At 38.2% G+C, this 24,041-nt stretch overlaps 3 protein-coding genes across 6 annotated transcripts; 1 reads left to right on the top strand and 2 right to left on the bottom strand.

The window, feature by feature from the left end:
* Window positions 1–3,946: 3,946 nt before the first annotated feature.
* fzd2 (frizzled class receptor 2) lies at window positions 3,947–6,205 on the bottom strand. The gene is made up of 2 exons (XM_020705151.3): window positions 6,068–6,205; window positions 3,947–5,979 (listed from the first exon to the last, which is right to left on the bottom strand). The coding sequence occupies exon 2, from the start codon at window positions 5,951–5,953 to the stop codon at window positions 4,391–4,393; it is 1,563 nt and encodes a 520-aa protein (XP_020560810.1). The 5' UTR covers window positions 5,954–5,979; window positions 6,068–6,205; the 3' UTR covers window positions 3,947–4,390.
* A 970-nt stretch (window positions 6,206–7,175) lies between these two features.
* Window positions 7,176–16,365, top strand: moto (minamoto). 4 transcript variants are annotated; one of them, XM_011477965.4, is made up of 8 exons: window positions 7,176–7,430; window positions 7,786–7,840; window positions 9,738–9,829; window positions 10,044–10,148; window positions 11,487–12,927; window positions 13,301–13,435; window positions 15,022–15,196; window positions 15,269–16,365. In XM_011477965.4, the coding sequence occupies exons 2-8, from the start codon at window positions 7,787–7,789 to the stop codon at window positions 15,460–15,462; spliced, it is 2,196 nt and encodes a 731-aa protein (XP_011476267.1). In that variant the 5' UTR covers window positions 7,176–7,430; window position 7,786; the 3' UTR covers window positions 15,463–16,365. The 4 variants fall into 4 exon arrangements, with proteins under 4 accessions (XP_011476267.1, XP_020560811.1, XP_078807893.1 ...); XM_020705152.3 differs by having other exon boundaries at window positions 7,290–7,430; window positions 9,741–9,829; XM_078951767.1 differs by having other exon boundaries at window positions 7,378–7,606; window positions 9,741–9,829.
* ccdc43 (coiled-coil domain containing 43) lies at window positions 16,356–18,953 on the bottom strand. Its single transcript, XM_004071302.5, has 5 exons — window positions 18,723–18,953; window positions 17,967–18,060; window positions 17,242–17,377; window positions 17,071–17,126; window positions 16,356–16,995 (listed from the first exon to the last, which is right to left on the bottom strand). The coding sequence occupies exons 1-5, from the start codon at window positions 18,894–18,896 to the stop codon at window positions 16,808–16,810; spliced, it is 648 nt and encodes a 215-aa protein (XP_004071350.1). The 5' UTR covers window positions 18,897–18,953; the 3' UTR covers window positions 16,356–16,807.
* Between the last annotated feature and the right edge of the window lie 5,088 nt (window positions 18,954–24,041).

Below are 24,041 nucleotides of genomic sequence, written 5' to 3'. Positions count from 1 at the left end.
AGGGGGTCCAAGAGATGGCAGAAGACGGCAGAGGCTCGAGGTGGGACCAACAGGAGCGAACGGAGGGAAGGTTCCAGACAGAGGTTGATGCAGGCGACCACTTGTGACAATGGATCCCTGGAGATGAGCAGAGACAGAAATTAGCCAAGGGCTTAACGAGACAGAACACCATGAACGAGACGAGAGGACCAACTATGCACCATCAGGGGCAACGGACTGGCGAAGACTGGTAATCCAGAGGCTCCTTATGAAGGCAGAAGAGGTGATGAAGTAAGTGGCAGCAGCTGGGATGGAGAAACAGCCAAGTGGAGAGGAGAGGGGGAGGAGTCTGACAGCGGCACCATATCATCCTTAAAGATCCACTCCAAGGAAAAGTGTGTTTTTGATGCTTTTAACAAGTTCTTTTGGCTGTTTTTTCTGATGATACAGGACATATATATTAAAAGAATGAGCTCAAAATTGCATTTCTGAGTATTTCTTTATTTAAATTGTTGTGAATCAGGAGCAGATACCAAAATGCAGTTGGAAAAAGCTTTAAAGTGTGATGTACAAGTTACTACGACGAGCCACGAGCTCCCAGCTCCGCTCCATTCTGATGCATCCACTTGGAGACAAATAGATCTACATACGTCTTTGTTTTCTCTGGTGTCTAGCTCAAAACTGCACGGCTGGATAACTCCGATATTGCTCGCCTTTTTCTGTTGCACCAGTTTTGTTACGTGTGAGGGGCTGAAGAGAGTGTAAACAGAGAGCTCTCATTAACGAGGGGTTGATCCGCACCAACAGTCCCGCCCACAACTCAGAGGCAAATTTCAAATGAACTCCCGCTGCTCTGCAGAAACGATGTCCTAGAAAATCACACAAAAATGCTTAGAAAATAGACAAAAAGATGATCGGAGGGGGTCTTTAAATTTAACATAACATGTGTTTGACACTTTCAACATTAACTTATAGGCTACTGGTATGCAGTAGGGATAGAATGAATCACTTTCCTCATCATTCAGTTAAATGGTTTGGCTTTAAACCCAGAATTGTGGAATTCCTAGAATACAGTGCAGAAAATCTTGTGCAGATACTCTTAGACTTGATCTTTAAGAGGAGAACTTAATTAGCTGCATCTCCCTAAAGTAGCTGTTGGTACTGTTCTTTGGCCTCAAGGACAAACTTATCAGTTGACAATCTAATTCTTGAAGTAACTTGGTTTAGTCATTTAAAAAAAAAGGCTATAATGCAATTATAAAAGACAAGGGGGATTGCGGTGACACTACACAACTCTTCTCATGGTTTTGTTAACTGTGACAGATAGGTTTGGCCTTAGTTACTCTATTATTAGGCTGTGTTGATGTTGGGACAAAAATAGCAATCACTGTTTAGGGTTCTGAATTGGAGTCTAGTTTTCAAGGGATTTTGGAGATTACACAATGAAGGTAACTGATCATTATGAACAAAATGCATGTCTTTCTTTTGACACGCCCTTTTCTCTGTGGCTACCCTTTTTAGACATAATAAAATGGAAGAAATAATACGTTGTGTTTCCTGCTTACATTTGTAGAACCAAGACACAAATCCCCGCTCCCCTCGTATGGCTAGGATAAAGTATGACAAACTGTTTCAGCTCTTGGGGAATGAGTTTTTCTTGAGTTTGTGCCAGAACTTGATTAGAAACAGACTCCGTGTCTAGATTCTCCTTTTTTTTCCCCTTCAGTCCTTTGTTTGTTTTTAAGGAACTCTTCACACAATTCATCTACAGGTAAAAAGAAAAAAAGTCATGGTCTGTTGGTAAAAACTGGAAAAACTATAGCACACAAGCAGTGAGAGGAAAGACGCTTTTGACTAATCCCTCTTTCGACATGCCAAGACCTTTCTTCCATTGGAGTGAAGACATAATATCAACCTAAGGAGCATTCCTCCTGTCTTACCCCTAATCTTGGCTTGTTCCTTTTTGCCCTCAAGCAAGCAAGAAAACACTGCATGTATGACTTAGGAGCTCAGTCATCAGCATGGCAGACTGTTGCCACTAAAAACACAGTTTATTTACATGTATCTGCTCTTGTTCCTGAGCTTTCAATGCATTGATGGCAAGCATCTACATTCATGCACATAAAGCTGACGCACTGCAGAGTCTTTGACACTTTTTCTGGTTTTATTTGAATATTAAGAAACTCAAACGTTTGTCTTTTCTGAATAACATTCTTCTTTTTTTGGAGCTTTCTAAAGGAGAGAGACAAAAGCAACACTATGGTGCCAAATTTTCCATTATGCTTTCCAAACCCCTCCTCTTTCAAACCCAGAATCAATCTCCTCGCTGCAGCACCCACCCACAGGCCCCAGCGCTCCAACTCCTCATTTGCCTTCCTGCTTCAGTGCAAAGCCCAACAAGCCAGCCATTAAGTTGAGTTAAGCACAGGAAGCGGGCCTTCAGGCCAGGCGGTCCTGTTTACAAGGAGCCAGTCAGGTCTCAGCGGTGCTTTGAAGTGAGCTGCACACTGGAGACTGTCTTTCATGAGCCAAAGACCTGGTGCTGCTCCAGTGACTCACCACACCCCGGCCCCCCTGAATCTTCCCAACATGGGGAAAGGAGGTGTTACCAGGCAGAGTAGGAGTACAGGTACAATGCAAACTATTTGATACTTACAAAGATCTTTTTTAGATTTTCTATTGTTTTAACTTTTCTTTGCTTTTACACCTTTCCAGCACAGTGGAGATTTATTTTTTGTCTCATTAAGAGCTGGGATCAAGCAATAAGGAAATTATGATTTTAATGAGTCAAAATTATTTTGCGCCATACTCTTGACAATAGAAAAACCTGATTTTAAGACTGAAAAAAGCTCAAATTGTGCAAGTTTAATGACGTTATTTTAAAAGTAAATAAGTCAGTCATTTCCACTTATTATGCCAGTTTTTGATCGTGGTAATCAAAATAAAGTACAAGTAGATACATAAAAACTTAAAAATAACTATTTTGCTTCAAACTAGCAAACCAATACTTATTTTGGGGTTGTTTGATATTCAACTTGAAGTAAATTTTTTAAGCAGTTAGCTTTTTTTAGCTTATTTTTCCCTTTTTTGAATGCTTGCTTCTAGATTTTGCTATTTTATCATATTTCTTAAGTAAAAGTGACTTTCTGCACGCACATCATTACGATTAGTGTTCTTTTTCTATTTTTGGGCTCCAGATATAAACTTTCTTATATAGCAACACCCCAACAGCATTTAACTTGTGAAAAGGTTGTAAATTACTACAAACTTTTCTGAAATGTTTTGAGTACAGTGAGTCCATGTCTGGCATTAAGCCTCTGCTGCTTCCATTTCCAAAGATCCAAATGTAAATCAGAAACACTCATTCAAAATCTGAGTTGTTTTTTTTCCCTGCATCCTCCTAACCTATAAGGTAACCATATTAATAAATGTTCATGCATTGTGACATTTGCGTGCCGTTCCTCAGATGCCTGCCTGCCCGTGGCGCGGAGCTTTTTGCTTTGAGGCACAAGGATCCAATTTCTTCTAAACTCCCATCAGCTCCATGGCAGACTGTGGAAAAGGCTGTTTCAGCAGAGAGAGAGAGGCACAAAGCAACTCTGATCATCCAAAACCACTGAAAATCCCCTCAAAACAAAGAAAAAAGTATCACTTGCAAGTAACGTAGTGTCCAAGTGTAACTTGCTGTCAGGTGTGAAGTCCCTGTGTACACTAAAGGGGTGAGTGAATAATAGCAGATGCATTCAGATGATAGCGCCTCACTGCATTCTTTGCTTTTGTCGGAAGCCTGCAGTCTTCCGCTAACAGGCTGATCTCCACTTTAAATTCCAAGAATCTGCCGTCCTGCTGCCTGTCTGTCTGCAGGAACAGATGTTCATGGATGACGATCCGTCATCCCGTAAAGTTAGCAACATCATTTAACCTGTCATGAAACAAAAAACAGCTGAAGAATACCTAAACAAACAGCTGGAATATTGTTTTTTATTTTATTTAATTAAAAATGACCAATGATCAAGGAAAAAAAAAGATGCATAAGTAAACCAAATACATTTTCAGATGTGAGGAGACGTATACTTTTAAATACAAAAAAATGTACAGTTTTTACAAGTGCTATTTACATTTTTTTAAGTTCCTGAAAGGTCCAAGCAACGTGACTTTAATTTTCTTCGTGTTCTAATTTAGTTGGAAACTTCTCACCTGGAGTTTGTGGAAACAAAGATTAAAAGAGTTTGTTCAGTCACGTTTGACCCAGATAGAGAAACAGCTTGTCTAAAGCAGAACTCTCGTGTTTTTGGTACAATTCTCTGGGTTTTAAGTTCAGATATCGAAAATATCATTGAAATGTTTTTTCCCCGCTTTCAACAGACAGGTCAAAACAGTAAATAGTCTGATTAAACCACGTCAGGCTGTTCTACACGGTGGTTTCCCCGTTTTTGCCACTTGTCAGCCTGGTGTAGAACTTGCGCCAGGAGTGCAGCGTCTTTCCAGACCAGATCCAGAAACCAGAAGTGATGCCGACGATCAGCGTCATGAGATATTTGATCATATAGACGGTGAAGTCTGGGGTCATGTGCGGCCTGCTCTGCGCCGGACAGGGGATGGCCAGGCTGCGGCAGTTCCGGCTGACCCAGCTCCGCTCCCAATGCGGCCGGAAAGCCTGCTCGTAGAAGAAGCAGGCGATGACGATGGTGGCCGGAACGGTGTAGAGCACGCTGAACACCCCGATCCGCACCATCAGCTGCTCCAGCTTCTCCGTCTTGGTGCCATCGTGCTTCATGATGGTGCGAATTCTGAACAGCGAAACGAAGCCGGCGAGCAAGAACGAAGTGCCGATGAAAAGGTAAATGAAGAGAGGGGCCAACACGAACCCTCTTAGCGGATCCAGGTTGCTGAGACTCACAAAGCAGACGCCGCTGAGCACGTCCCCCTCAATCTGCCCCATGGCAAGGATGCTGATGGTCTTTACGGCTGGCACGGCCCACGCCGCCAAGTGGAAATACTGAGAGTTCGCCTCAATAGCCTCATGACCCCATTTCATCCCTGCAGCCAGGAACCAGGTGAGAGATAGGATGACCCACCAGATGGAGCTGGCCATGCTGAAGAAGTAAAGCATCATGAAGAGGATGGTGCAGCCTTCCTTTTTGGTGCCTTGAACAACGGTCTTATATCCATCAGGGTTAAAGCTGTCATTGCACGCCACCTTGTCTCCCAGGAAGTAGCCCGCTATGAAAGCAATGGAGACCATAGTGTAGCAGCCGGACAAGAAGATGATCGGCCGCTCTGGGTACCTGAAGCGCTGCATGTCAATTAAATAGGTGGTGACTGTGAAAAAAGTGGATGTACAGCAAAGTACAGACCAGATCAGAACCCACATCCGGGCAAAGTGGATCTCCTTGTCGCTGAAAAACATATTTCCACCATTCCTCGGTGACTCGCATGGAGCTCCACAGTCCTTCTCTTCTAAGAAATGATAATTCAAGTAAGGGGGAACCCTCAGAACAGAGGGACAGGTGAACGGCCTCTCATGTGTGGAGACTCTGGGGAGCTCCCGAGTCCCTGGGGCCGGTGGCAGTGGAGGGGGCGCCGTGGGGCTGGAGGATTCGTTCTGCCCCACGCAGATCTGTCCATGATCTCCCAGCAAAGGGAAGTTCTCGCAGCGCAGCTTTTCCGGCCACTGAAAGCCGAACTTGTTCATGAGAGCCTCGCAGCCCTGCCGGGCTTTCTCACAGATGGGCCTGCACGGAGGAATGGGCTTTTCCAGAACGGTGCACACAGGCGCGTACATGGAGCACAGGAAGAACTTTAACTCAGGCGAGCATTGTACCTTCACGAGCGGGAAGAACTGGTGAACCTCGAGCCCCGCATCCTCCTGATTGTGGTTCCCCATTAAATTGGGCATGATTGTTTGGTTGTAGGCGATGTCTGTGCATAAAGGGATCGAAATCTGCTGGCAAAACCCATGCGGAGGGAGCATAAGTCCATCGTCCCCCTGATGTTGAGCTGATATCACGGCAGTCAAACACAAAAACCAAAAAGTCACCATTTTTTCTTTAAAACTCGGGTAAAAGGAGGACAAAAAGTTCTTTACCCAAGATCCTCAGAGTTCTGTAGCTTATAAAAATGGTCTTCTAGTCTCACAGCGAACTCCTTGGGGTTTCACTCCTGAAAAGTAAGCGTCTGCCTTTACGCTTTTGGTTGATTTCTTTTCTTTTCTCCGACTTCGTCAGTTCGGTTTTGCCCAGCTAAACTAGATCCGGTATATATTTTCAAAATAAATCAAATGAAGCAAATAACAAAATTACGAGAAAAAAAATCAATGACCGACAACAGCCATAAGAATACGAATCATCATCCCCACAATGTGTTAAAAATCTGTTAAAGGAGTACAAATAACAAAAAGCTGTACTCTATATTCCCCAACCAGCACGAGACTGTGGTGGATGTTTTTATTTTGAAAATAACTCTTCCGGTCGGAAATTCATAATATTTCAACTTGATGAAACAGCTGGATTTGCTTAGTCCCATGAAACGCTCGTTCTTCATAGAGTTATGAGAGACCATTCTTTCCTTCTTTGTGTACTTTGATGTCTCTGCTCCTGATCTCTCATAACATTGGCTTCATTACTAAAACAACTCACGCAAATCTTCTTGTGTGCTACAATAAAGTGAAGTTATGACTGAGGGCAGTGTGTGTACAGACCCACAAGGACTAAATCAACCAAAATATTAACTTTTTATGAACATTTCTCGCGAAAAAGTTGGGAATTTAATGTAAATTTTTGCTTAAATTTACAACAAAGACCAATAGAACCTTTTTTTTAGTACATATGTTGTTTTAAACTTTTTTTGGACAATTACGTTCATGAAAGATGAAGCTGGAATAAATCATGAAATAAAGACTATACCACATTTGTTTTGTTCAAATAGGATGCCACATTTTAAAAGGTGTGTCTTCAATAAAAAAAAGAAAAAAAATATGTATATTTCCTTCAAAAGTGTTCAGGAATGAATCCCATAATTTCTGAACCAGCTTTATTTGTTCAGAACGTTTCATACAAACATTTAAAATTCTTCAAAGATATATAAAATGATTTGACAGCATTATAAAAAACATAAAATACAAAAATGGCAATCTAAACAACAACCACAACAATTAAAAAAAAAATACATGGATACATATATGTATAATAAACTTTATTGACAATTTACGAATTACAGGGTTTTACTTTTTTGAGACTGGCGACCCTCCTTTAACTCTGTCGATCTGAAGTATGACGCGGATGATGTCAAACCTGGTGTTGCTATGGTTCTGGAAGTTCTGCCTGATGTTAATTGGACCAAAAAACCTTCATTTTGCTCGTTCAGCCAATGTACGTTCAGGTCGCGAGGGTGCTTCTCACCCTGGCCGGGGTCCAACAGCCATCGACGGTCGGGGTGGAAAAGTCGTAAAAGTAAGACCGAAGAAAAGTTTTCTTTTAAAACGGTTTTACATGTTTTTTAATTTTCATAAAGTATTAGCGAGATTACTTAGTTTATGTCTACATGCTACAAATGTGAAGGAGGAGTTTAAACGTGTGAAAGCTAACTCATGCTATTGCTAGCTTTTCCTTCCACTTTTAAGTTAACGGTCAGTGCGCAATTGCTGTTTCATTTCAAGTTCTTTTTCCCCCTGTCATTTGTAAAACAGAGTTTTAGTTACACGTTTAATATTCGTTATAAAAATTGCCAACATCCTATAATTTTTGCTTCCCAAAACGTTTGCCTTCCCTATTCAGAAATAGTACAAGTATCTGTCTTTCACTTCAGAATGGCGTTGGACCTGGACACAACCACCACCAAAGCGTTTTTTGACAATTATCAGGTAAGTAATATTTACCTATTGTTTTTCTGTTGTTAACAGAGATAATAACACTAACAGTATTTAAAAGTCTCAGTGAAACGTCGAGTTTTTTTTTTTTATTAAACAGATCTTATATGAAAATTACACTTAAAAATCCTGGATGAATTCATACAATTGTAGCAAAAGTGTGTATTTTTAAGTTTGGTTATTATATCTATTGATATTAAAGTTATTCAAGATAAAACAGAATGTAGTTAATATTGTGGTGTTAGGATCCTATCCGAAAAATATGTACAAAAATCCTAACTAAAATGTGTGTTCACTTTTAACTTATTTTAAAAGCTCTTTGTACTAAATGGAAAATGTGAGACTAAAAAAAAAATTTTTTTTCTTGTTTTTATTTGCATGAAAAAAATGCTTTCCTAAAGGACTAAACATTCGAAGACCAGGGTTTACTCGCTTAATTGCACTTCGATTATTATAGTTTGGAAATGGCAAAGCTAAATGATACATTTAAATATAATTTAAAAAATCATATTTTGTTTAGCTTTTTCAACTTTTTTCAAACATGCGCCAGTTGTTAGATGTTGATGATTTTCTAAATAAAAATAGATATTTTCTTGAAATAAAGAAAAAAAAAATGCTTAAAGACCCACGCCAATGAAAATTGTGTCTTTGTTCTCTTTTTTTTTATCATGTTCTGGTTGCCTTTTTCTGGTGATGAGGGCATATTTAAAGGAAATGAAGCTCCAAATAGGATTTATGAGCATTTCTTCATCTGTTCCTTATTTGTCAATCAGGAGCAGATGAAAAAATGCTGTTGGAAAAAGCTAGTAGCAGTGACAAAGGTGACACACAAGCTCCCTGCTCTGCTCCATTCTGATGCAGCGCTTGTTGAAAAATAGATCCATGCACGTCTTCATTTTCCCCGTCTGAGCTGGCATCTCGCTCAAAACTTTACAGTTGGGTTGCTCAAGTATTGATCGCCGTTTTATTTGCAACGGAAATGTTAGATTGGGGTTCTAAGGGGCTGTAAGCTTGCGGGAGAGCGTGTATACAGAAGGATGTCGGGAAGCAGGGGTGGGCTTACTCTGTGCACAACAAATTTCAAATAAACTCCTGCCGCTCTACAGAAACTATGTCCTAGAAAACAACCGTTTTTTGTTACAATTTTGGCTAAAAACAGGATATCAAAATTAAAAGATCACTGGGAACACTTTGAAAATAGATCAGAAGATGTTTCAAGTGGGACTTATTTCACAATATGCTTCCCCGTTTCAACGTTCTGTCTCTATTTTTGGACAAATTTTGAGTCGTGTTGTTTAAACGTTCCAATCCTTAGGTCCTATAAAACACAAATGTGCTGCGGTTAGTTCACACTGTTCTGTTTGCTCCATGGTGGGAGTGTTCGTCTGCAGGGTTTCAGTAGCACTTTAGCACTTTGGAGTTTCAGAATAGTAAAAAATAACAGCAAAGATGTCCTACAGCTCAGTAAGATCAAAAACTAAAAGAGCTTTTACTTTACCCCTTGTGGGATAACCTGGTTTTCAATTTCGAACAAATCTCTATTTAGTCATCAATCAAATCACATCACAGATCCTCTAAATAGTTTATCTTCAGCCTTCCTTCACCTTTTTTATGGTTGTGTTTATGTTAAAGTATTTAAAATGATTACCAATAAGCTTGAGTAGTCTCCAATTTATTCAATTTTGGCAATGGTTTAGTATCACTTAGATCTGGTTTGTTCAAACTTAATTCAGCAGTTGAGCATCTAAAATAGTTTTCCTCTGAGATACGTTCCAAGGCGTTACTGCTTACATGTACGGGAATGTGTTTCTACCAACATGTTGAAAAGATAAATGTGCGACACTAATAGTTAACCTGCAATTTTCCTTTTGCTTCCTCCTCTCCCTGGAAGAAGGACTTCACCTCCCATGTTTCGTGGTCTCACACTGCCTCAAACTATTCTCATGAAACTAGTGATTCTTCCCAGAACAGCTTTAAAAAAAGGTATTTTCATCAACTTTTTTGTGATGTTTTCATACTTAGAATTAGTATGCATTTATGATCAATTCTTATGATTTATATTTAACTTTAAGCAGACCTAAAGAACATTACATGCTACAGAAATCAAAACCAATGTGTTTATTGATGTTAAAAGCTCGTGGTGATTTATTATTTAAAAGGAAAAAAAATACTGAGACTTTTTCTGTCCTGCTTAAAGGAACCCAACAGATAATCCTGATTATGAGGGTGAAGCAGATCTACAGGGTTTAGTATCAAACATTTTGGATGAGAAAAATGCAAGTGAGAGCTACTACAGCGAAAGGTATGTTTACGTTTGAGTTTCAAATTACTATGTTGTAGAGCAGTGGTCCCCAACGCCTTGGCTGGGGACTGGTACTGGTACTGGTCCTGGGACTATTGGTACCGGGCCACAGAGGATAAAAAAGCATGACCTAAGTTTTTTTCAAAAATACATCTGCTACTTTCTTAAAGTGCCCACAACTAAATTGAAACCCCCAAGCTAGCAAAAGACAAACATATTTGAAAACTTACTTTTTGGCTGAAAAGATCCAGTGAGGAAACTGAAGAAGGTCCTTCTGACTTTAAAAACAAAAGAAATCTGAATAGAACAGACAAAAACCAGCAGTCTTTACTGTAAATATTAATTTATTCCAACAATTGTTCCCACACACCATAATAATTCACACCCAACACCGCCTATTCATGTTTGACGCCGCGTGTGGGAGGGGCTTTCAGCCAATGTTTTTAAATTCTACATGAAGCGGTGTCTGTGTTTATCTCATTTACAATGCATGGAAGACACAGGTGATGTTGAGCGATTAGGTTTATTTATTATGAAGAGCTCTAAAAAATCATCGGTAATCACGTCTCAGTGTCTGGGTTCACGAGATCATTCAAAGATTCTCTCGGTACTGGGAGAGTCTTTGAATTGTCCCTGGGAGCTGTGTCATACGCTGTCATCTCTTTGACAGCTGCTTCCGCTGTGTTTCTGTGTCTCTGCGACCCGGTTTAAAGGCTCATTGTCCTGTATTAAGATGAGAGGGGAAAAATTAAATTAAATTGAATTAGGGGACCTTTTTTAGTATTGTCTCTCTGAAAATAGAAAAAATATCACTTCTCATCCCGCAGCAGCTTTGTGTCTGCTGGTCAGCCAGCAGCCCAGGTACCAGCAGAGCTCGCTCACTTGTTACGCCGGCAGACAGAGTCGCCGCGGGTGCAGCAGGCTGGCAAGCTGTCCAGGGTGTATCCCACCTTCGCTCAGCAGTAGCCTGGACAGGCTCCAGCAACCCCACGATACACCAGTCTAACTAAAATTCGGATGTTTGAACTCTGACTGCGCCGCAGGACCTCAGATTGCGTCTGTACCATTGACTTAATTGTGTTCAGTGTGAATGCAGCTTAACATTCAGCAACCAGCTGTTTAATGTTACAAGGATGCTGCTAAACGGTGGAATCACGGTTAATATTGTTTTTAGAAAATAGCAGTTTTAGTGACCGTTTTCTTGCTTTTTTTTTTTTTTTTGGAAAAAGGTTGGGGACCACTGATACAGATTATAAACCTGTACCAATGTGAACAAATTAACCTTTGTGGATTTCTGAACAGTGGCATTAAAATAAGTCCTCAATTCTTCTTTAAAAGCTTACCTGGCAGGAATCCCATCTGGTCTCCAAAGACGCTGAGAGAAGAACTGCAATGTTATCCCTCAGAAGATAAAGTGTTCCTAAATACCCCCTTTTCCTCAAATCATATACCCCATGACATGTTCAACAAAGCACCACAGCCCATGGTTGAGTTGAGTCAACAATTCAATTCAGTTGCTACTAATGAACAATATCATCCCAATTTAACCAATAGAGACAGTTGTTCCCTCCAGCTGAAGAAACTGCCACCAGGTCTACCAGTGCCCAACGCAGTAAATGCAGATTCACCTGAAATGCGTCTAAATAAATACACCTGGATGTCAAATAATATGGAGAAAGAAGCCAATCAACCTCTGAATAATTACCCAGAGCTCAGCCACATCTATAAACCTCCAAACAACATGAACGGATCCCCTTTTGATGCTTTCTATGACGACTGCTCCATTCAGGCTCCTGTAAACGCCACTCATAATAAGCAGTATGCTCAGGGGGGCATGAACCAGCTGGTGCGAAGTTTCCAGTCACTTATAGCCTCTGAGAATGATCACATTTCCCCTGGAGATTTTCCAAACATGCACAAAAAACCCCAGAGCATGCTCAAAGATCGAAAGACTGAACAGTACCAAATTTATAGTCAAGCAATGTCACCACAAAGTGCTCCGGTAATGCAGAACGCAAAACAGCTGATGGACAACCTGGGATCCGTGCAACATGGAAGAGCTGGAGATTTGAGGAAGCAAACGTGTAATCGTGACGGCTCTCAGCACCTTAGTCATTTCAGCCCTCACCACAGGGACTATTTTCAGCAATCAAACCAATCATCTCCCTGTTTTGAAGTCACAAATCACTCACAGAAAAGGATGGCAACAGATTACACAAATGTAGGTACGAGCCCCTATTTTAATTATCACATCCCACAAACCCAGATGCACAAGATCAAGCAGCAGATGCAAAAAGAGAAGAGGAGGACACCCGCACCTGGCTTTCATGGAGAGGACTTCTCCAAGAGGCACCAAATCAACACTTACGTGACGCCAGAAAAGAAAACCCAATTCTCACACAATATCTACTTCCAAGGGAGCATGCAGTCTCACAGAGCTGAAGAACACCATATGGTCTGTGCAGAGAATTCTACTAGATTTAGGCCTTTTGTACGTCCTGGGAAAGATCTGAGAAGGCACTCGAGCTCGGATGTCAACTCAGAGTTTCTCCCTAAATCAACGTCCCTCCATGAACTTCGTATGTCTGGCAATGAGGCTTCAGGCTACAGCTCAAATGTCAGCAACCTGAAGACCTCCAGGAGAGAGATCTCTTTTCAAAGTCACCCGTCAGCCGCTACTCCTCCTCCTCTGATGAATCAAGGACCCGTGAGCCAGCTCCACATCTACGTGGATGAATGTGACAGAGAGTGGAGGGCTTTGGAGAAGGAAAGAAAGGCGGTATGAAATCTACATTTTCCATCTAGCTAGTGCATGTCCAGAAGCAATAATAGCTGCCTTACTACAACTTTATTTAATCAGAGATATAAGTTAATTGTAGTTTGTGAGTGTTTAAACCTAAATTCATCCTATGTTTGTGCATGACAGTTTTTTCAGCACCTAAGCACTGTGGGTTTTTGACTCTGAAAAAACACTGCTCATAAGGTTTAAAAGGATCTTTTTGGTCGAACATTTGCAACCTTTGGACCAAAAAGAGTTTTAAATTCCAAACTGCTGTTATAAAAAAGCAACATTTTCACATTTACTGTCGTGTAAACCAAACTCAGCAGGTTCCTTCACTTTCTGTTGTTTTTTTCTCTCTGAAATGTTTCAGATTGAGGGCACTCTGAGAAAGACTTTCCCTGGAATAAAAATTCCAGCAGGCACCAACTTGAACCTCCCCAGACCTTCAGGAAGCCCCACTAAACTGGACCACATTGTTGTTAATCAGATGAGAGAACAAATAAAGGTGAAACTGCTTCCATACTGTCATCTAGAGGTGAAAGTGACCATAGCAGCATTCTGGGTTTGACTGCATTAACATTGTCATTTAACCAACAGGATTTTTCATTGCAGACCAAACAGTCAACTAGTTTTAAAGACCCACTCCAATAATAATCGTGTTTTTGGTGTTTTTAACATGTCATTGTGGCATTTTTGCTGATCATGGAGGACATTTATAAAGAAAAGTAACCTTAAAATTGCATTTTCATTAGGGCTGCACGATATGAGGAGAACCCGCGATGTGTGATGAATATTGCTATGACAAGATAATTTGCGATACATGAACAAATAGCAAAACATCTAAATACATCATTTCCATTTCACTGCAACACTCAAATTTAAATAAGATTCAACATACCTTAAAATACTCTCTAAATTACCCTAGTCTAGATAGGAGGCGAATATTTATCATAAAAAGGCTCCATCCCAGCTGCCATACAATTGTTTTAGCACATTTAAGGTAACCATTTAAGACAATTTTCACAGTTTTTTGCGATATGCGTATTGCACAGCTTGACATTGCGATAACAATAAAGTCCTGATTTATTGTATGTAATTTTTTCAAAGTGTTGTGAATATGCCGATCGGGCCAAAAGCTCCCTGCTCCGAGCTCTCATTAAAGGGGACGGGGGCGGGGTTGCTCCGCGCCACAACACCGGCAAACTTCTAATGAACTGCTGCAGAAGCTGCAATGTCTTAGAAAACAGAACAAGTTTTTTGATTTGGGCTTAAAACTGCCTAATCATAATTAAATGACCTCTGAGAATGAGTTTAAAATAGATCAGGAGATGAATGGAGTGGGTATTTCAACTTGTCAGAAAGGTTCAGGTGTTGGAACAAAAACTCAAACTTTAACAGACCAAAGAGGTCACATTTGTTTGGGTGGATTTATATATATATATATATATATATATATATATATATATATTCTAACTTTATTATATTTAATATTATTATACGTTATAATCATATATATATAATATTATTTTGTCAGAATCTGAATTCTACCCCTACCTTGTTATGGAAAAATTGTGTTTTCAAATTCAGACCTTACTCCCACTCTATGATGTCATCAATAGTCAGCTACGTTAGCGCGGCGCTACTTGCGCTCGGAAGTGCATATATACATCAGTTTAATAACTTTACAAATGTCAGGCTAAAACAAAACTTCAGTACTTCCATTTCTATGTAAACGTCTGTGCATCAGAGCACACCTACGGGAAGAAATGCACTTCGCCTCGGTCCTTCTCGCTTCTCCAGCGCGACACGGATCAGCATCCCTCCGCCACGAGGGTTAGCCATTAAAAAAACTATTTTGGGCAAACCTACCCCGCCAAATGCCCCTACAATTGGGGGGATAGGGAGAAGCCGTAGGGGAAGAATTGGGATTCGGCCTTAGACTCAAAAGAGCACTTTCATGTGAAAAAAGGAATATGGACTTTTGCAATTAACTGTGGTTAATTTCATTATTTAACAAGAAAGCATCAAAAAGAACCTTCTGGGGAAATAACCACTGAGAGAATATGCTTTTCTTTCACTTGTGTGTTGCAGGTAGCAAACCTTTTAGAAAGAATGGAGGCTCTGTGCGACGCTCCACTGCAGAACAACATACACACAGTCCTGAAAAGGCATCACATGGCTGTTTGTATCACACAAGCAAGATGCAGCGAGGATAGCAGGAGCATCAAACACCAACAACAGAAACCCCCTTTCATGGAAAACAAAGGTTTGTCATATTTAAAAATTAAAAAGGATATCGGTTCTTTATTTCTGAATTCTTTTGGCTCTAACTTTTTAGCTACCTTGATGGTCATGGCACTGCAGGATCTCGCAGCGACCACCAGGAGGCTCCGCACAGCCTTGTGGTGCGCCTTGCAGATGACGCTGCCACGCCCCATCCGGACACCCGAATACCACGATTATGAGGCAGCCACATGCACAGAGAAGTGCAGCGTTCCGTTCGAAGGTTACTCTTTCACACTCATGAATTAACTAGTTGAAAGTTTGGATTAAGATAGTAGTAACGAGTTCTTTTAGCATCATTTTCCTTTGAGTGATTGTTCACAGTTGTCTGCAAAGGTGGTTGCTGCAGAAAATGAGATGACAGAATCTTTTTGGCACCATAGAGCTTTTTTGTGTATTAATTGCATGAAATGTATTCCCATCCTCTTAACCCAGTTTCCTTTAATTAGTGTCAACTCCAAACCAACATCAATCTTGTACCATCACTGTTGTATTTAAAGACACTATTTATGTGGAAGAGTTCGCCGAATTCTTCATTTTACCTATTTATTCAAACAGTTAACAAACCGGTTTTAGGCATTCCAGTAATTCAATCACAGAGTTGTTTCAAGTGCTAAACAATGATTTGTTCTCTAAAAATTCCCAATCATTTTGTTTTGTTTTTTATTCTAAGGTTAAGATCCTGAAATCAGAAACTCGTTTTAAAAAGTTATCAAAACATATATCTAGTGTATTAAAACTTAAACTCTTCATAAAGTTATTAGTCACAAAAAAAGCATTGTGGGTTTTTCCTGAGCCTTTTTAAGGCCTCTTGTCAATAGTTTGCAGTTTATTTTAAATTATAAAATTAAACATCAACTAGTAGGTTTGAGTTACTACAGCATTTTACCACATAATCATACAGTTTCTTCTAAAAATGCCTCTGGGGCGAGGATGTCCATGTTAAGATAAGGTCGTTTTGTTGTGACATGTTGCCATAGTGTGAGGTTTCCTTATGGATCCAGATGTGTTCTCCCAAAGCTTTTATTTTGTAGCTGAACTCTTGTTGATGCTTCATCCTATAGAGAACAGTTTTCTGTGTTTGTCACACTTGTTGATGTGTTCTGTGAGCTGGATATTTGAAAAATAAAGTAAATAAAATGTTGAAAAAAACCCACTTTATTAGTCATTCATCAGATGAACCCATGAAGATTACAAATATATATATATATGGTAGGTGTCGGTTTGAAGGATTACCAAGACACATTTGTTTGACTTCTTAAAGAAAATGTCAGAAAGATTGATCAGCTGCTGGCAAAAAACACAACAGATGAAACCAGAAGCTGCTTTTTAGTTGTTGCAGTTCATTATTATTTGTCCTGCTTTGTCTTAGATATGCAAAAAGAGAGGATTGCCAGAGCAAAGAATGTGTTTTCAGCTCTGTTAAACATTGATCTGTGTTTTTTACAGAATATATAAAAAGATGGCAGACTGACTGATATTTATGGTCTCACAGAAGTTTAGCCTTAAAGGGACCGACTGGTAGAAGTGTTGCTGTTTCTCCCCATAACAAATCCTTTTTTTTTTGCTAAATAAACTGTCCATTCTTTTAATTTTATCTTCGCCGTTCATTTTTCTGTGTGCGCTTCTTCTCCTTCTCCTTCCTGTCTTGCTTGGCCAGCTTGTCCTTCTCCCGCTGCATCTTGTCCGTTTCCTTCTTCTTCTGAGCGTCTTCTTTGGCCTGTTCCCGCTTTTGCTTCTGCCGGTGCAGCACCTCCTCCACGTTGGTGTTCTTGAACAGGGCTGCATCTCTTAAGTAAAGGACAAACCGCATCGTGCAAATGCATCACGCTGTAGAAATCAGCTGCTTAAGGATACATTTTTCATTTCCAGTAGTGTCGTTTCCACCTGCAGGCTCCTCTTCCTCAGCTTCAGTGCTTCTGTTAAGGACAATCTGACAAAATACTACTCTTTTTGTTATTATTATGCTTTTTTTTTTTTTTAAAAAGTACAATTTATCTAAATGTAACCTTGCAAAGTCAAGGATATTCCTCTTCGTCTGTGATGTTGGCATATTGAGCCAGTAGAGCCTCCTTCCTCTTCTTGGACTCGGCAGAGACATCCTTCTGTTTCACCACAATCTGTGCTTGCTTCTCTATCATGCTGGCGATGGCCTGGACCTCAGCTGGGGAGGAAAACACCACATTTGAAAAGACTAAAAAAAAGAAAGCGTTTTTTACAATAATTCTAACATAACATTTTATTTTATTCAGTCATTTAGGAATACTTTGGATTCAAATAAAGTAAAACTTCCAGTTGCCATCAGCTTGTAAAATTGAATGCATTTACTTTAAAGACATTTTAATTTTATTGCAGAACTCAAACCAGTAATGTTTAGACATGACTGCATTTGTTGTACAGCAAACTTTGGGCTGGAATTCCTCAAATTGAACTGCTTTACACAAATGAAATGATGTCTAGAATAATTATTTGTTTCGCATGAGTGAAAACTTAACTCATTGCTGGTCATTTTACACTAATTTAATAAAATTGGTCCTAGTTGTCATTTTCATAAATGTGGTTTTCTGAATCTGATGTCTTTTTTCTGCATTTCTTAGCACTTTAAATAGGTTTCTACTGTTAAAGACATCATTTCCACTTGTGGTTCTAATTGATATCAGTTTGATTGGATACATAAATAGCTTTGATCATAAACTGTTGACGTGTGTACACCTCTTTAATTACAAAAGACTGTCTGATTCACAGCCAGATACCATCTTCTGCATTTTTCATGGATGCTGATCGGCTGGCATAGTCTGCCCACTGCTGGATGATCTGTTTGCAGACATCTTCCGTGGCATCCTCATCCTGACAAAAGGGGGGGGAAAAAAAGTTAATAACTGAATAAATAATAATTAATGAACCAATTTCCTTTAGTTTTAGATCTAATAATTACGTCTTTGTCAAATAGGTTCATTGATTTGAGGAAATTTGGTTCAAACTGATTTATTCAATCAAACATTTGATCTGGTTCGTTTAATTTTGTACCTTATAATGGGTAAAACAAGCAAGCAAAAAAACTAGGATGGTGACGTAATAATATGGAAAACAAAAAGGCAAAGAACCAGATGGCTGAGACCAACCATAAGCTAACTGAGTGTGTGTTTATATATATTCATATATATATATATATACATTTAAATTTGCAGGTCAAGCGTTCAAACTGATGTTATTGAACATCATAAGATGTTGGCATTTGGGAGAAAGGGTCAAAAGAAAAGTAAGCATCGAATCTCCACACATGAAATATATAATCTTCACTAAATTCAGATTTAAACTTGCTGATCGGATATACGGATCACAACATCAGCATCTTTACGGTGTAAACAAAATATTAGGTTGTAACATTTATCATAGCATGAGCTGTGCAAACACATCTCAATGGTTTCAGCTCAACAAATAACAGCTGACATCAGCGCTGTGTGAGTAGAGACGGCAGCTGAGACCGACATGCTGGCGCGAATAATCACCAGAAACGCTGATAAAATCCCGCGAAGAGCGTCTTCTTTCTCATCGTCGTTTTCTTCCTCTTGTAGGATTCCCAAAATGTAAGCCCCGTACACCTCTCGATCCACTTCCAGATTGTCTAATCTGTCATTTAACCAGATTTCAAACTCCCCGGCGTCTGTCAGGGGCGCCGCCATCTTGGCGCTGTGGGGTCTTCTCCTTGCGCGGTAGCTGACCTTTGTTTTTGCCTGAGTGAAAATGGACGCGTAACGGTATTTATGAAGGGGACATTTTCCATAGTGTTCAAGGTAATTAAAACGGGTTTTTGTCATCAAATGGTGCCATCATATAACATTTTTTATGCAGTGTAAACCAATGTTTATTTGTTGCTCATAGGCCCTTTAAAATACAAATTAAAATTTTTGCTTTGCTTAATTTTCTTAGGTCCACCAATTTATTTTAACACTTGGGAAACTGAAGCATCACATATTTTCATGTTAAACTTTTTGGGTGGAATTTAAAATGTTGCAATCATCTACATCTTCATTAAATTTTCTTTATATTCTAATCACATGGGCGTAGTATGTGCTTTATCATTTTGTTATTCAATTTTTTTAATGATTGAAAATAATCAATCAAATGTTGTGAAAATTCCTTAATTTCATTTATGAAATGTGTGCATTATATTAGTTATTCTAAGATTCAGATTTGCAGCAATCAAGAAAATAAAAAAAATACTAATTTTGTTGAAACGTTTTAAACTAACTCTGCTATTAAAATTTAATTATTAAATCAAAATGAGCTCCATCAGTTCACCAAAAATTAATATTATTTTTTTAATACAAAGACATGATCTGCCAAAGCTACATCATTGTCCGCAATAGAAAAATGCTGTCTTTAAAATACCTGTGGTTTAACTTTACTTTTTTGATTTGAATGCTTTAAGTTAGTGTAGAACATTTTCTTAGAAAAACATAGGAAAATAAAAGTAAACAGGATTTTATTTAAATAAATGGTAATAAGTTCCATAATTAATTCATTTATCAATTAGAAAGTATTTGTAAAAGTTAAACTTTTTAATTGATACATGACATAATTGAGGAGACCTTTTCAGAAGAATATAAGTGATCCAGTTCTTGCATACAACTTGAACTGAATATGAAACAAAGCTTGCATAAAAATTTGCTTTAAAAAAAATGTAATACAAAAAATGTATCGGTAATAAATTAATATGAAGAATATGCATTTTACTGTTTTGTTCAACAAAAACACACAACACATTCTTCCCAAATAATTTAAAGTCTTAACATTTATACTAAAGGTTTACTCAACAATATGTGCAGCTTAAATGTTTTTTTTCCCCTCCGTTTTCTTTTTTCTGGTTCTTTTCTGCTCACTCCTCTCAAGCACGAACCAGATAAGCAAACACAGAAAAACATTTTTTAAAACTATTATTAAAATGTAAATTATTGCTAATAGCAGACATCAGATTGACACAGACAAAATTGATTTTATTTTACATAAGTGGTTAGTAATTATTTTCTTTGACTAATTAACAACTTGAAGAAGAGTTCAAAACTCTTTCAGTAAAAGTTTCGTTTTTTTTTAATGAACAAGCTTGTTTTCAAGTGAGGTGGAGGAAAGTATTCCAACAACTTTGAAAGCATTTAAAACTATTATTCTTCAAAATTGGAATGTAAACAATATATTTATCATTATCTTTAAAGGAAAACAATGTTAAAATTTTTAAACTTAAATTGTATGATAAGATAATGTTTTTGTGGAAAAAAAAAATCATTCACCCCTTTTTTTAAATTAAATTTACTGAGCAAGAAACTGATTGTAACTATTAAAAAGGATTGTTTTATTTTTGACCACTAGGTGGAAGTAGAGGACAGACTTTTCTCTCTCCTCAGGCTAGAATCAGGGATACCACCATATATGTGACATTAGCTTGAACCTTATTTACTATGTTATTTATTGAAGTCGCTGTAAGCTTATCAGTCAGTTTGTTAAGTATAATTGGAAGTAGAGCTGTGGAGCAGGAAAATGCCCTGCCAGATGTTTGTGCGTTCTCTTTCATTTGACACTGAGACAACAGACAGCACCTCCCAGCTGTTTGAATATATTATAGGATGCTTCCATGTGAATGATTTGATTCTGTTTCGAGAGGGACTTTTGTACAGGGGTGCCTATTAGTTACCCTGTATCCCCCAGACGCAGCGCTAGCTGACATACACCAAGTGCACAAAACCTTCACACATCGCTGGCCTGAATGAAGTGTGAAGCTTCTGTGTTAAACTGTCATGTTAGACCACCAACTTTAGTTTCTTGCAACTGGCAAACCCAATAGTTCTTAAAAAAAGTGTTTCTCATTTTTTTTGTCAAGTGTAAACATGATGCAGCAGAACATACTAAATCTTTTTACCTGTATTTAATTCAATTAAATTTTATTTATTACATACCCGTAACTGTATAAGAACATGAAATCCATCATAAAATAGAATAGGTAATTGCTACACTAAACTAAACAGACTAAGCTCAACTGGGCATCCCTGCCCTTAGACCCTCCTTCTCGGTAAAGACAAACTCCTAAAAAAAACAACGGATTCTGTGAAAAAAAATAAGAAACCTCAGGGATGTCTTCATGAAGGAGAAATCCTCTCCCAGGAAGGACAGATAATATTCTAGAACTCTTAGAGAAGAATTAGTTCATCTAACTCTACAACTACATTTTTGAATAGTGTAACAGAAAGGCTTCATCCAGATGGAGTTGAGGGATAGTCAGAGGTGAGGTCTACGGCCAAGTACAGGAGAACAGACTGGCCAGAGACCAGGTCCTCGGCCAGGTACAGGAGAACAGACTAGCCAAGTGGAATCTGCATCACTCCTGCTCCCCCTGAAGGAAGTGGGAGCGAGGGACAATACATGAATTGCAGCGTACCAAACAGAGGCATGGAGAACTACATGATAAATGAATGATCAAGCAGCAAAAACAACGTTAGCCATGTTGGTTGAAACAGACAATTTAACAAGAACTGTTTAAAGAATCAGTTATTTTAGTGCATTTACTTTATACAACTTCCTGCCCAAAGAGTTCCCTGTTCTAAAAGAGTGGTGTTTTACTGAAAAAGAAGCTGTCATTAAAAAAAACACACAAAAAGAAATACAGGTTGGCGTTGTCATATTTCAGGCTAACGGGTCCAGGGTCGATGCATTATGCCTTTGCCTCTCATAGTAGTGCGTAGCTTTAGGACGCCTGTCCTATTTATATTGAGGGGCTGTGGATTGATGCGAAATGACGAGTGCCGCGAGGCTGCTGAGTGGGTGGGTATCCACATGCTCTGCTCCACAGGCAACCCAGTACTTCTGTATATGCTTACATACACACACAAATGCACACTTGTCTTCATGTCCTGATGCCACCAGCCCTGAAAGAGCCCCGCAGTCTCAATGTGCGGTGTCCTCTCTCTGTCAACATATCCTATATCCCTGCACTAATGTGACAGAATATAACCAGAGCCCTAACAACCAGGCAGTGCAAAAAAAAAGAAAAAGATGAAAAATAAAAACAGCATGTGTAGCAGGCATGTTTCCCTATCATTGCAAGAATTTGGCCCTCTTATATCACGACAGTGCAACATGTTGCATCACCAAAGGATTACCTGTTTGTTAGCTTTGCCTTTAAAAGTTGAATTGGCTTTTAATTAAGTTATCTTTTTTATTTTCTTTGTGAAATATCACATTTGTAAAAGTAGAATATCTGGCTTTCATAAATTCTTCTATTCAATTATATTATTTGTATTAACAAAACACCAATAAGGCAATCCTCAGGATGAAACATTCAATTGAACTGAAATTTCTCACGGGTAGAAGCCAGGGCTGCCCAATATAAGGAAAAGATCGATCAACAACGCGATAACAATATCATTTAGGATTCATATACTTATATTACCGGTAATCTTTTCAGTCATAATTTAATTCTATCCAGATTATTCCAGTTTTATATATAATATATATAATAATAGCCTATAAAAGTGACCCACAGGTTACATTTACTAGTTTTGGGTGTCATACTTAATTTTGCTTTGTGTTTTTTTCCAGACTCTATACACAAAGACTCTTATTCTATGACAAAGATGCAGCACTAAGCTGCAGATGTGGGTTTGGATCACTGTGTTGTGAGTGGTCTAGTGGTCTAAGCTCTTCATTAAGTTGCTTTTGTTTCTATTCTGCTTCTAAGCTAAAGAAAAGCAGATATGACAAAAATCAATGTGTGTGTTTGGCTTTGTCTGGAAGTGCAAGTTTACAGCTGGAAGTTTGATCAGTACTGGTGAAGGATAACAAAACCATCTTTCCTTTGGAAATGTTTTACAGAAACAAAAAGAAGTCATATAGAATGGCGTTTAAAACAAGACCTTTACATTTCTTAACATTTAAAACTCATCTGCAGTAATTGTATTTATACTTTTTTTTACATCCTGTGAAATATAACTTAAACACTTTATTTTCTTGTCAGTTTGAAATACTAAGAATGAGATTACAGTATATACATTTGATTCCTCCCACTTCTTTTCAAGCAATTAATCAAATTCTGTTTGTCAAACTTAATATGAAATGGATTCAATATGTCATTTACTGAGTGCATTACTGCAAACATGAATATTTATGATTATGTAATGGCCTCATTTACATGTAGAGGCATACCCCCCCCCCCCCACACACACACACATATATATATATATATATATATATATATATATATATATATATATATATATATATATATATATATATATATATATATATATATATATATATATATATATATATATATATATATAAGTGAGAGGATGAAATCCTAAACTTCACTGTTCCTCCACAAGAAAGGGTCAGACATTGAATAAGTGCAGGGATGACAATAAAAACTGTCATTCCATTAAAAAAAGATCTCACAAAAAGCAATTATAAAGTGTCATATAATAAACAGATATAAGGGAGTCAACAAAATTCATTCATATTTACTTTTTCTAAAGAAATTCTTAATATAATTGGTTGTTTTCAGTGATTTTTTTCTTGTAACTCTAAAAACTGTTTGTGTAAATTTAAGTTTGAATTAAGTTTGGATTAACTTGGAATCGAAAAGTTGTTCATCCTTATCTGAAGCCTTTTCAAACTTTGATAATGTCATTCATCATATACCTGTTGATCATGTTTGGTAAGCTTTAATTTTAGTTTACAAAATAAAATAAAAAACTTCTACAGTTTTTAAAAATTTTCTACATTTTTTATTGTCAAAGCAATTGATAGTGAAATTTTCAAAGTTTGATATTGATGTTTTG

Source organism: Oryzias latipes, chromosome 8, assembly GCF_053564925.1.
Source record: "Oryzias latipes strain Hd-rR chromosome 8, Olatipes_Hd-rR_3.1".
Taxonomy (NCBI): Eukaryota; Metazoa; Chordata; class Actinopteri; order Beloniformes; family Adrianichthyidae; genus Oryzias; species Oryzias latipes.
The sequence above is the reverse complement of the archived record's forward strand: the minus strand, read 5'-3'. Positions and strand labels throughout refer to the sequence as shown.